The 14150-nt window shown below is 44.5% G+C and overlaps 1 protein-coding gene across 7 annotated transcripts in view; it reads right to left on the minus strand.

Moving 5' to 3' along the window:
• Positions 1-591: 591 nt before the first annotated feature.
• The window catches only part of fat3a (FAT atypical cadherin 3a), a 188993-nt gene continuing 175434 nt past the window's right edge, over positions 592-14150 (minus strand). For 3 of the 7 annotated variants that reach the window (XM_030109192.1, XM_030109189.1, XM_030109188.1), the window contains 8 exons: positions 12989-13234; positions 12662-12908; positions 10489-10642; positions 8423-9132; positions 7410-7523; positions 5799-5858; positions 5182-5217; positions 592-1941 (listed from right to left, as the gene is read on the minus strand). In XM_030109192.1, coding sequence (XP_029965052.1) covers positions 1328-1941; positions 5182-5217; positions 5799-5858; positions 7410-7523; positions 8423-9132; positions 10489-10642; positions 12662-12908; positions 12989-13234 — 2181 coding nt within the window. In that variant the 3' untranslated portion in view covers positions 592-1327. Of the gene's footprint in view, positions 1942-3569; positions 3663-5181; positions 5218-5798; positions 5859-7409; positions 7524-8422; positions 9133-10488; positions 10643-12661; positions 12909-12988; positions 13235-14150 lie in introns of all 7 variants that reach the window. The other 4 variants (XM_030109191.1, XM_030109193.1, XM_030109190.1 and 1 more) reach the window with 2 other exon arrangements.

The raw sequence follows: 14150 nt of genomic DNA on the forward strand, positions 1-14150 counted from the left end.
AGACATAACCTCAGTGCCAAGTGTAACGGAGTCTAAAATTTTTAGAAATTTGTTTTTACTTTATGTTTGAATGACTTGTACCTACTTCAACAAAGAAGAGCAATGGAAACTCCTCTGCAAGGATGTTCAGGGTTGATCTTCTGTTGTCAGGGTTTTTTTCTTGCAAATGCTTCTTAAGATTATGATTAGATTGCTTATGCCCACCTATCTGCAGTGACTGGAATTCTGTCTTCTGAACTGAATGGAGAATCCCTGCTCCCTAGCTGAAGCAGGGTTTTAATGCGTACCCCCTACAAAAAATGAAAAAGGTGTCAAATACTTCCTCACAGCACTGCAGGTCTATGTCTTCAATGAAAATCTATTCCAAATGAATTATAATGAAGATGTAAAATGATATACCTAAAGTACATTGAAAGAGAAATGTTGAAGAAAATATACCGGTAGTCGACTTCCCATCATTGGCGTTACCTGTGATAAAGTTCAGTGGATATTGGCAAAAACAGAAGCTCGGGGCTTTCCACTCTCAACTTAGGGGGAAAAAAAAACAAACAAAAAAAAAACATTGGGTGGCACAAACATCAAACAAATCTTTTTTCCTCTTTTTCTCCTATTTTCTGTTTGAGACTGTGGGGCATTGGAGGAGCAAGCACATTCCCTATTAAAACAAATAAATGGCTTTCCAGAAACACTGTTGCCTACTTGTCATCTGTGAGGACGCAAGTCTTTTACAAAGTCTGTACAGGCTCGGAGCACTACAAAGTTTACAAATCCAGGAGGGGGGAATAAAGTGGTGATTTTCATCTTTTTTTGTTCAGTTTCTTTTCTTTTCATTTTTCTTAAAAAGAGGCGGTCCATTGGGGCTTCGGTGAAGGAGCAGGGAACAAGACAACCTTCTCACTTACATGATTGTCCCTTCTGTTTTTGTCCAAATCTCACGACCACATCTGTAATTATCACCCTCTCCCAAATTAACCTTGACTTACACATTCCCTCTGCCTTTCTTTTCACATTACATGTAGAATCTCTGTTATGAGAACAGGAAGGACACTTCTGACTGTTCTGAACAGTGGGGACAGGACTGACAACACACTGAGCTTGTTTTCTCACGGAACCTGCAGGTACATTTCCATTTCTGGGCTTGGTTTTATGGGAAGATAGTACTTGGGACATGATTTTAAATTCACTGACACGGAACATGGTTGTAGCAATGCTGTCAAGGACTTCCTTCCCCTTAGATATCATCTGTTTGTGCATCTTCGATCTGTACCGCTGCTCCTTCTCACTTATAAAATGCCCCAAAGCATCCCTGCAATGGTCAATCAATCAATCACACCTCAGTCTGTTGCTGTGAATCGGTGATGATGGTCACTCCTCGACGAAGCTCGTCAATACTGTCAAAGTCACTGCCGTGTTCAGAGTCATCGAGCCCACAGGGGGTGGACATGTCCGAGGCCGACGACGCCCCGACAGACAGTCTTATGTTTAGCGACACGGAGTCGTCGGTGTCCCCGTTTCCTGGCGTGACCCCGCCGGCTGAAGTGCTGAAGTCCCCATGCGGCGCCTCCCCAACAGGCAGCTGGTGCGGGGGCAGGTACTGGCTGGGGTGGAAGTGCGGCCTGGCGTGCTGACGCCCGGTGCTGCCAGAGCTCAGCGTGCTCTCCTTGGAGACGGGCGGGTTGGCGGGCAGCGGCGCGTACGGTTCGGGGTAGTCCTCGCCTGTGGGCAGTGGCGGCGGCAGCTGGTCCTGGCTCAGGAACTCCTCCTCGTGTGGAGGGGGGTAGTCGCTGTCGATGTCGTACCCCCCCAGGTAATAGTCAGACTCCAGCTCGCGGGCGCTTCCTCCGTGGCGAGGGGCCGAACCGACTGCCTCGCTGCCGGGCACCTCTTCAATGTCTGACAGCCTGGTGCTCGGCATCCAGTCTGACGTGTCCCAGTGATACGCTGGACGGCAGAAGGGGAGACAGTTAGCAACAATCTCCCTCAGGGGAGATTCACATTTGCTGGAGCCAGCAAAGCTGTGCAGTTCACATGCCTTCAGTACGCAACAGGAACATCAGACTGGAGAACAACAACGGTACAGTAACGGGTAGAAGGTCAAGCACATGACAAGGCATGACCTGTTCAGAAAACATGTTAGGGCTTCAGAGGGGTGTGTGACATGCACAGGGGGAGTCTTTGAGGGCCGGCGTCACGGGTGTCACAGCATGCTGAGTTCATGAAGACTTGGCAGCATTCAAAATCAGTCGTAAGGCTCAATGAACAACATTCATTCATTCATTTCAGTTAAAGTGAAGTCATATAAGGCAGATTTTCCCATTGGTCAGCGGGACTGAGTAAAGTATATCAAAAATGAGTGGTTGGCTTTTTTCAGCATATTTGAACAAGCAAACATTTGATTTCAGGTTCCATTGAAACATTTAGGCTCTGAAAGTAACTGAATTATGTCAACTGAACTTGGTCATATGTCTTGGTAGATTTTATTCTGTTTCCAGTCAATGGAGCCACATAATGAAGCCATTCGGATCATCAAAGATTCTCCAAAACATGTGTGGAAGTTGACCTGTTTTTATTACTTTGAGATGCCTCCGACCTGGACAGATGGGACTATGCCTAAAAATACACACACGCCTGATATGAAGGCTCTTATGTTTAATTTGATGTAAGGTAAAAAATGAGACAAAGGCCGTGAACGTCTTTCTGCCTGATGTGTGATCGCAAACGGTTATAAGATCAGTTAATCAGACTTCATTATACTAATGAAAGAAATTTAAAAATAAAACACAGTGATATAGACGTGGAGCCACTTTTAGTTAGCCGCAGACTGCTGACCCAAATGCAGCGTAATTGATATATATGCAGGTAGCTCAAACAGCAGCAGCTATCAGTGTGTCTTCTCACAATCAGAGATTATATTTGTTCATCATCAACATAACGACCAACTTAACTTACATGACTGAATCTCAACAAAACAGCAAATAGCGTGCCTACCATGAACATCACAGCAAACTGCAGTGCTTCTGGAACACTTCGCAACACATACCAGTCACAAAAATGAACAAAATAAACAACAAGAAATGAAATAATAACATACCGAACAAATTACTAAATCTCCAGGAGCGTCACATGTTGGAGTTAGACATATGGATGTCTGTTCTCGTTTTTCACATTACAAAAACAACTCACAGCACCCATTAGTGGCCTAACTTGACACTGCTTGCAATGATCAAATGTTTGCTTGTCCAAGGATGCAAAAAAATATATATAACAGTTACCATGATTTTGTATCAGTAAGTCTTGAAATAGTGATGTCAGTTGGAGGCTCGACTTACCTTCTTCTTTGATTTGGTTTGATTATGTAAAAATTCAGCAGTAAACGTTTGGCTGACCAAGAGGACAATCTACAACAAGCTGCAGTTATAAATTCAACTGAAGGCAGATTTCACTTAACAGCAACAAAGGTGAGTGAAGTTCAAACAAAAGTGACGCCAAAATAAACAAAACAAAAAAAAAGAACCAACAGAAAGAACAAAAATAGAAATGATTTCCATGCATCGGAGCAGAACACAAACCATGGGGGGACTGAGGCTGTGAACACTTCGTCACGCAACCACTGGTGCAGTCGGAGGGGGGAGGTTGGGGGGAGGGGTGATGGCTGCCCTGGCCTGATAAATCAGCACAGCACAAAACAAGCTGTTTGGTAACACGGATTACAAAGTTCTGACGAGGGAGGGAGATGAGAGGAGAGCTGCTGAGTGGAGGCATGGTGCCGGGAATGCACACGGGTAGAAAGACAGGAGGAAGGAGCAGCAGGTAGACCAAATAATGTCCAAGGTACAAAACGTTTCCAATCAAGAACATACTTGAAAACAAAACAAAAAAAAAGTTACTAAAACCATGTCTTTGGTTTCAAAAACTGAACCTTCGTTCAACTCTCCTTTTGTTATTAGTAGCAAACTGAAGCATGTTTTTCATCAGTTTTGATTTCTATACTATAGGAGCAGGATTAACATTTATTCTTCTATAGTACACCACGGTATACTATTGTTGTGGATATCCATGCATTTATGAATACATTTGCGCTGCTTGTCAGACTCCAGGAGTCTTCTGAGGTCAAACTTGTGGTATATGTATTAACTCTCTGGGCATCACATCAAATCAGTCACACTGAACAACTCTGATGCTTCCATAGCTTGATACACTGGGATTTTAGACATGGTACTGTGTTCTATTTGTACTCTGAAATATAATCACTTTCGTTTTGGCCACAGTGTTGTCAGTGATACTAATGAGGCTGTTATATGATCAATCTGAGCTGATCACTGGTCTGAAATCGGCATCAATCAAATACTGCTGATCGGATCAGGACATTCACATCTTAAACCTCTGAACTTCTTAAAGCAGGGGTGTTGAGCATAAGGTATGAGGGCCAAAGTCGGCCGCCAAGAAGTTCCAATCTGGCATGCCAAACCACCAAGTAAACGATAACAATTTTAAAGAAAGCATTGATTGTTTTTTTCAAAACTGTTTTCTTCAAAGCAGTGGACAAGACACAACATTGAGATTCAAGCTGAAATATCAGCGATGCTTCCATGAATGCTAGCTATCTTATTCTGAGCAAACTAGCACTAGCCTCACAGCCACAAGTTTGTAAAAACACCCAGAATGCATCAGTTATAGTAGAACTTCTTGTTACATTTCAAGCTAAATGTTTAGGTTATTATGGTGCTATTTTACTGGTCCTGCCCCCTTAATATGAAATCGGGCTGCATGTGGCCCCTGAACTACAATGTGTTGACACCCTGCCATAGAACAGCATCTGCAATACATCGAAATCTATTAATTGGTAGCACTGAAAAAAAATTATCTTGAAGTCTGTGCTGAACAGAAACTAACTTCAGGGTTCTTGTTCTTGGCAACTTGGGCAACATGACCTAAACCCATTGTTATGTGAACAAACCAAACACTCATATAGTGTTGATATAAAACTATTTCAATGGTGATATGTTGTTAGCAATTAACATAAAAATAATTAATAATAATAAAAAAAAAATGTTGCTGCTGCACATTAGAGGTAATTTTACAACAACTTTGTTATTTTGTCTACTTGCTGCAGGCAGATGGATGGAGGAGTGAAACAGGCAGGTAGGAGTGGAGAAGAAGAGAGCTGAGGGGAATAATCACCTCGATTGTAGGTTTGACCTTGGTCCATAACTGACACTGTCAGATGGAAGAATAAAAAACAAAAAAACAAACAAACAAAAAAAAAAACACAGACGCATTTAGCATTGACTTAGCTTTACACCAAGAGGATAGCTCCCTGTCTGCTGGTGTGTTTTACAACAAATATCACAGAGATTCTCTTCAGTGAGATGGTAGTCATACAAATTTGTGCTTAAAAGCTCACTTCCAGTTAACACTTCTGCAGATACTCCACATGGAAAACTGTGCTTTCAGCAGCCACATGCCATGAATTTAACAAGTGTTGAGGTTATTAAATCAAACTGATAAATACTCCAAGATGGACGACAAGAGGGGGGAGAAATTAACCCGCTAAAGGTGGCATCAGATCGCCGTCTGTTAAAAACTCAAACGAGGACCTGGAAGTGAGCTGTACCGACTGACCGCTGACTGTAAGGAAGGATTAGACAGGAGAGAGCGAGTCTCGATATGCAGGGAGCAAATCGATGTACAGAGCCGAAGATACATCTCCCAGTGGAGATACAGCGATGGAAGGACTGAGGGCGGCGAGGGAGTGGAAGCGTGAGAGAAAGAGACACAAAGTGGATGAGACATGGTACCTTCACTTTCGATTGTGTCGACTGCATCATTGACCAGTCGAATGACGGTCACTATGGAGGCTTGTGGAGGGAAAAAAGGAGCAGATAAGTTTTGAAAAAAAAAAAACAGGCATTAACGGTGTAAAAAGTGCTCATCCTGGTGTTGCCCCCTCGCTCTTGTGGCATTGCTACTGCCCCCCACTGTGTGCAGAGACGACTACCTGGGCTGACTTTGGCGTTTAAAAGGGGAGTTTGCACATAAAAATCTATTTTAGATACAACAAAGTAATAATAAACAAGCAAAGATAATGCTTTGAAATAAAGAAAATGAACTTCACAAATGCAAAAAAAGCCAGATGAGAACAAAACAATACAATAAAAACCAAAAGAAAGAAAAAAAGCACAGCTGCTTTTTTTGTCATTTTAGCACAGAGACATTTCCCGATCAGAGTTTAACAAGCACATAAATGACAACATCGACAGCAAATAAAAAGGCTTTGTGAAACAACCAATGATTTGGAACACAGAAAGAAGCTGGCGGCTGCGAGCCGTGAACACTCTGCAAATGGTGAAACGGTGATGCTCGAAGACTGCAAACGAAATCCACAAAGTGCAATGAGAATGAAACGTAATGATAACACACACACAGCCTCTGTGCACAAGCCACAACCACCAACAGACACCACACACTGTGAAGCTGCCCAAAACCCGTCAGCCTCTACGAGGCGCTGGCCGTGACTTTGCCGCGAGGGTCTTTAGAGGGGCTGCGCTGTGAGGACAAAGTTGGTGAATCCATGAAGAATGCATTCCTGCACACAGAATTCAGAATTTCGAGGATGGCCTGAACCAGTCCCTACCCCAAAACCCCAATCAGGGTTTGAATCCCTCTGACCAGTCTTTTTCTGTCTCCAGTCTCTATCTCTGAGGCTGGTTCTGCAGGTTTCTTCCAGTTAAAAGGGAGTTTTTTTTTATTTTCTAACGTCTCCTTTCCTGGGGGTCATGAAGTCCTCTCGATTTTAAGGGGTGAGTCAGCATTTACATTTTTATTGTCACAAAATAACAAAATTTAAATTAAAAATGTATCATTTGTTCAAAAGTTGTTTTTTTTTAGTTCTGTGACAAGTACTGTACAAATAAGGCTGAGTCCCATTTCACCCCTTAGCCCTCCCCCTTGGCCCTTCCCCTCGTTTTGCGCGTTCACGTGGAGGGGTAGGAGAGTCCCAATTGTCACAAACTAAATCAGATTTTTTTTTTAAAGCACAAAATAAACCAGTCACCTCAAAGCACTTCACAAAAAAAAAAAAAACACTCAACCCTCTTGGAAAGGAAAACTCCCGTTCAATAGGTAGAAACCTTTGCAGAGTCAAACCCAGAGTTAGACTTTCTGCTTTTTCAGTTGGAACCTTTTGAAAGTAAATGTTGCAGAAATGCATCCAACTAGTTCACCAACAACTCTTAACAAATGTAAAACCCAAACCTGACAGCTGCGTCTGGTTTTGCATGGACATCAGATGAGCAACATCTTTCCAACAGAACAGCAAGTCACCATTAGTGTATTGAAAGCTAACCCAGTTTTAAACCCTGAATCACTGCGGATCTTGAGTACTCGGTGCTCTGATGGGCGGGTCTTACCGTTGTCGTCACAGGAGTCGGACTGGAAGGAGCTCAGTGATTGGACCTCTGAGTTACTGCCTTTGTTGCTCCCTGAGAAACACGTGACTTCTTCAGCCATGTCGACCATCTTGCCTGAAGGAAGAAGTAAGGTGGGGTCAGTACAGGGTGTTGTTATTGACCCCCCCAAGTTACTTTTACATCACAAAGTAAAACAAGATGAACCTCCTAATCCAACTTGGAAAGAATTATTTCTATCCTCAAAACTTTGGGAGACTTTGGAGGAGTGAAACAGGAAGTTGCGGCAAGGAGTTTCATAAGTCAGAAGTTCAGCAAATTAAATATCATCTGCAGTCAGGTCAGGGCTGCTCTAGTCCTGATCCAGCACGGAATATTGACGCTTTTCAACATTTATGAGGCAGAGAACAGCAAAAAAAAAAAAAAAAAAAAAAAAAACACACTGCACCATTGATTTAGATCCTTGTTCCATTTGCACATTCAGTATCCATTGGGACAGTGGTAACCTTACGGTCAGAGAAGTGTGTTTGAATCCCTGGATGCTGCACTGCGACAGTCCACTGCACCAAGTATGTATACCTTAGGTTAACTCTGAACAGGAAGGGTTCGATGAAGAGAAATAATTTCCCCAAGGGGATCAATAAGGCATGCCTTATACTGTATCAAGACAGCAATGTATCATCAATGTGTCGGAGCGCAACTCATTTTTCACTGGAATCCATTTGGACACATAATCGCTTCAGTTGTTCCTTGAGGCCTTTTACATCATGGGAGACTGTTTCTGAGAGACCTGAACAGATTTGTCTCACTGTCGATAAGCACTGGTTCTCCCTTGAGTTTCATCATAAAGATCTGCTAAATATATCAGAAACGATGTTAGAAAACTGTTTTGACTTCACACTGAAGATGCTCCATGACGACAAAACTTCTGTTCAGCAACAACATAACTGCTGAATCCTCTTCCACTGAACTCCAGAAGTCAAACCTACACCGTTTATATTTCTTCTCACACTTACCCTCGTCGCTGTCCCACGGACTTTTGCGTATGGAGTCGCAGTCGGAGCGACAGGGTGACACCGGGGGCAGGTTGGGGGCCACGCTGCACACCACCACGCCCCTCCTGGTGGTCCCCGACAGGATCCTCGGTGACTCCGGGTGGAAGGTGCTCATCTCCGTGTGCTCCACGCTGCGCCCGTCCGCCATCTTCTCCAGCGTGGACCGCGGGTCGCCTTGGAAACAGGGGGTGTAAGCCATGGGCCGGACCGGGACCTGCGGCGGCCCCATCATCCCGCCTCCCACGATGGTGGGCCCCAGACCCGGCTCCGAGTAGAGATTGAGGGGGTCTCCCGGCGTGCAGTGCAGGGTCTTGAACTGGACGCCGTTGGCCTTGTTGAGGAGCGCGGCGGTGGCCGGGTCCTGGACCAGCGACAGGTTGTTGCGGGAGTAGTTCTTCTGGAAGACCTTTTTGCGGAAGGCGATGAAGAGGATGATGAGGATGACGATGACGAAGAGCACCACCGCGATGCCGATCAGCTCCTCCTTGCCGACCATGGCGTGGCCGGCCTGCATGTCGGGGACGACCACGGGCCGCAGGCTGCAGCGCTGGCCCACGAAGCCCGCCGTGCAGTTGCAGTAGAAGGAGCCGTGGGTGTTGACGCAGACGCCGCCATTCTCACAATCGCCGTCCGGATTGCTGCGGTCACACTCGTTCACGTCTTCCTCACACCTGCAGGATGGAGAAAGGAAGAGGGAGAGCACATGAGCGCAGTGCTGTGCTGTTTTCTTTGACATTTTTGCTATTTACTTGGTGGTTTCGCGGCCGTATTGAAGCCTCTAAAGGGCCGGTTTGGGCCCACGGGCCTTACATTTGGCAACTCTGGTTCAGAGTAACACCACTACGCCTTTGATTGCTGAATAAGAAATCCATTTTTTACAAGTTTAATCTGACTGCCACAAGCACAACACAATATAAACCAACAAGAGCAGGTGGCGTACCTTCTCCTCTTCATGTATTTGTAATTACTTGTAAATACCTGTAAAAACTGTTATACGCACTGAATATTGACCCAGTGCACTTGTTGGAGAGTTTCAGTGGGAAATTAACTTTAACAAGTGATTCAGTAGAGGTTGCTGCGGCCACCAGACCCTGAGATCCCTGCACCCAGAGGCGATCCAAAATTAAGGGGTAGCGGCATAAAAGGAGTCAGGGGCAAAATAACCCTTTTCTGTGTTTCACTGTTCTCGGTGTGATCAGTGGGAAAAAGGCCGCGGGGGAAGCGGCGAGTGTGGGCCCAGTTGTGGTGCTTGATAATACCATGCATGGTGTGTAAAGGTAGCTTCACAGAGGAAAAAGACAAAGGTGTTCCTCACAGACTCGTCCAAATTTTCAAGGGTTCGCAACACGCATTATCCATTTAGTGCAACCGTCTTCATGAATATGCAATGTCAGGCATGTAACCAGAGCAGATACTGGGAGGAGGGTATGCTGATCGATTAGTTTACCACGCATCATTTGCTCTTCTACAGACAACAGGCTATAGTGTTGTTTATGACTGTGTATGCTGATGACATATTATAATTTCTCAACTGGTCCCAACACTTTTATTTGCCAAGGTTTCATTCTCTTTTGTCTTTCTTCTAGTTTTTATTAAATTTTTTTAATAACTTTTGTTTTTCTCACAGTGCTGAATTTGTGACAGATCTTTTCCCCTGTTGCCTTTTTCCAGCCAAATTACGATTTTTCGCTGTAACTCTCCAATTTTTAACTTTGTGCTGGTGGGCACTCAGCTTTCCATCCAGACTCAATGCGCAATCAGTAACACATGAGAAAAAAAAAAAAAAAAACCCTCATTAACCCCTCATTTAATTCATTCTGCATGCGATAAAATGTTCATCATTTGTGTTCCTAATAAGTCTAAATATGTATAGAACTCATACTGAAGTACAACTTCAAATCCTCAAAATCCACATCAATCCACAGGAGAGCTGTCTCAGGTTGCAGACCTAAAAAACCTTGGAGACAAAGACTATGTCTGGAAGGGATAACGGATCATGAGCGGCCTGTGTTTGAACTGGAACTCACGTCAGACCCCTGAAGCCTCTCCTGCAGCTGCAGAGGAAGGCGTTGCCGATGGGCTTGCACACGCCGCCGTTCTGACACGGGTTGGGAACGCACGCCGTTATCTCCATCTCGCAGCGTGCTCCGGTGTACTGCGGGATGCAACTGCACGAGAAGCCTGGCAGACACAAAAGCGGACAGAGACCGGGGGGGGGGGGGGCTTGTTAGCAATGCAGAGCAATGAGGCCAGTGTTTAGAGGTGCGCTGCCAAAACACACACACAGTCACAAGTGCCCTGGAAAGCAAGACGTCTAAAAAAATTAAAACAAAAAAAGGGAATAAATTTGCGTGTAGACCAGTTAAAATGACAAACACCAACGTGAAAAAAAAAAAAAAAATCCTGTTGAATTAGCATTTTTATTGTGTGTGTGCACAATACATCAGAGACAGGCATTAACCTTTCCTCGCCGCTGTGTAAATGACAACAGTGGGCTGCGACTATTCCCAGGGTGCTTTCTGCTCATTACAGAGTAAATGAGGAGCATGTGGCATGTGGGAAGTCCTACAGCAGAGCGCAGCGAGGCCTGCCGGTACAGGAGCCGCACGGCGAGGACTCCCAGTGCTGACGCCGCAGCCGGCGGGTTACTTTACCCGCGCTGCGTGGGAAATCGCAGCTCTGCCTCTCAGCTGCCGAGGACTCGGTTCTGATTGTTTGCGATGGATGAGTCAGAGCTTCAAAGCAAACTGAAATTCATTTGAAGCTGCAGCTCAATTAGTTGGATCTTGAATATATTTGACATATTGTATCCTGTACATAAATGTGGCAAATGGATCTTGTTTAAAACCAAAGTCTGACAAAGTTAAGTTCACAAAGAGAGGAAGTTCTTAGATTACTGGAGAACTAAACCTTTGAGTCATATAATCACCTTTTAGTTTGTGAATTAGAATTGTCATGTTGAAATCAATCAGAGTCAGACTTTTGTGAATAGATATATATTAAAATAAGGCCCACCTTACATAAACCCGGCTGTCTTTATTGTTCTCTTTGTTGAATGAAGCAACTATGTGGCGTCATCATTTTATTATGTGTGAAATAGAATTGTTGAAGTGGGATTAACCTTGCTTATCCAGTCGTCCAATATCATGTTGTACCACAAGAGGGTGTAGTGAGTCAATCTGAAACCATGAAAACTACCTGGTGCTCTTGGTAAATGTTAGCTGAGAGCGAAATGTTAAAGCTCACATTACAGTGATTCAGTATAAAGAACTAGAAGCTTTGATAAAAGACGTCTGATAATTCCAACCTTGACTTGGTGAAGCATTTTAAAATTGATTTGAAAATTGGACTGAACATCTTTAAAGTTACAGAAATGTTTATCTGTGTCTCATTGGATCAAGTCAAGACAGAAATCTAAAGCTGGTCATTATTTTATTGACAGGGTTGATGGATCAGGAGCTCAAAGAATCATTTAAATTAGCTCCATTGGGAGAACAAGTCATCTTTTAATCACAATGTTGGTCATTTCAATCCCAATTTCTTGCTCCCCCTGGAGATCAAGCACCTTGCACGACAAACATTTCCAGTGATGTACGACTGTGTGTGTGAGGCGCTGAATGCGGCTAACAGTACAAATCACTTTTCTTTCTTTTTCGTTTTATTTGCACAAACCAAGACTATAACACAGAATTACAAGAAATAAAACCTGACTGTGCAGGAGAAGAGAGAAGCCCAAGGAGCTTATGTGAAATCCTCTCCATCAATAAACACCACCGCAATGAAAATAAAAGGAAAAAGGATCAAGGAAGAACAAGCAGAGAAAACCAACAAAGGACTTAATAATAACAGTCACCACATATACAGCTTTGGATGTGCATTTTGGGATGATTGTGTATTTTTTGACCCCTCTTGGGGAAATTGTTTCTCCCCCTTCAGCTCATCCCATCTAAAGGATGTGGTTGGTTGCCACAAAGGAGAACTGATGAGATTCAAGGGTCATTTGCAAGTTTGCAAATATCAGATCCCAAGTTTCTAACCTCTCGGCCACCGACGTGTTTTATATCGATTCTACTTCTCTGTCTTCACCAACAGTCAGTTTGGAACAGTTCCAGCCCCCAAGACCCTGAGTTAAATCAAAGCAGTAGACTAGACGGACGGCTCTTAGACTCTTCTGCAGTAGTTGCATGTCTCGATGCTCACCACCGGAGGGCAGGCTGGTACAGGTGGCGCCGTTGCGGCAGGGCTGCTGCAGGCAGGCGTCGGGGTAGAGGATGCAGCCGAGCTTCAGCTCCGTCAGTCCCACCACCTCCGCGTACCGGGAGCGTTTGTTCTGCAGCGGCAGCTCGTTGTTGTTCAGGGTGACTGAGTCCAGGCAGCCCTGGAAGCCGCCGAGCACCCGGGGGTCCTTCTGGGAGTCCATGAGGCTGCGGGAGTTGGGGGGCTGCACCTAACAGGGGGAACCATGGGAGGTCAATGTGTGGGGATTTGAAGCATAATCACAAATTGTGCCCGGTGTAATGGACTGACCAGCGCTCCGAAGTAGATGGTCCGGTCCGGAGCGAGCGGCTGCATCAGGGACGGCCCGCGCCGCCGCTCCACGTAGCTGTCGTCCAGCGCCAGGCTGCTGAAGTTGCGGTTGAGCTCCAGCGCCACCGTGTGCCAGCTGCCGTCATTGATGCGGCGCCCGGAGATGCCCAACATGTCGGGACCATCGCCAACGCCGCCGTCACTGAGGCCACAGGCCAGCTGGAACCACAGCTTCCCCTCCTCCAGCTGATCATCGCACACACACACACACACACACACACACACACAGATCCAGTGAAGCTCAAACATTGAATGGTGAATCTATTCTTTGTATTCAATAAAACAACAACAACAAACAAAATCCCATTTGTCACACACTGACAAAGTTTCTGAACAACATGATTGCTTAATTGCTAGTTTAATCAAACAAACCAACAATCAGGCTTTTTTTTTAAAGTTCAATTAGATAATTAAAAGTTTTAAAATGCAGTGGTAAAGCATATCAATGAGTCTGGAGCATAGACTGAATCTACATTTCAGCAGTATATATCTTATATTTTTACTGAAACTGAATCTAAAATACTCCAAACGCCATCACCGCCAACCTGTATGGGTAACTCATCAGTCCTGCCCACACAAAACAAACAAACAAACAAAAACAGGTAAGCAGATCTTAAACTGTAAACATGTCAATCATCAGTGTGATTTGAAAAATCCAAACTGACTGCAACCAAATCCCGGGATGTTGTTCAGGAGCCTGGGTGTATCAGGATTCACCAGCAGGGGGCGGTCAAGACATTTAGATTTCTATTTTATGAAGCTGCAATATTCCAGCACACCATCTCTAAACACCAAGAGCATTCACATAAATTTAACAACTTAATGGCAACAATAACCTGAGCTTCTAAGACGAGATTATTTAAAATGGACATATATAATTTCCCCTCTTCCAGTTTTGCCTTTAATTTCCCTCAGTTTGTTTGTTCATTCAAGGGTTTCACTTCAGAAAATGCAGGAGCTCTTTGATGTCCTTTGTGATCGAGCGCTGATCTAATTACCGCTTATAAATGTCTCCACCAGCACCTGAAGTGTGTGTGTGTGTGTGTGTGTGTGTGTGTCTGTAATTGTGTTAGCCGTGAAATGTGTTTACACATCACAGCGT

This window comes from Salarias fasciatus, chromosome 14 (assembly GCF_902148845.1).
Source record: "Salarias fasciatus chromosome 14, fSalaFa1.1, whole genome shotgun sequence".
Taxonomy (NCBI): Eukaryota; Metazoa; Chordata; class Actinopteri; order Blenniiformes; family Blenniidae; genus Salarias; species Salarias fasciatus.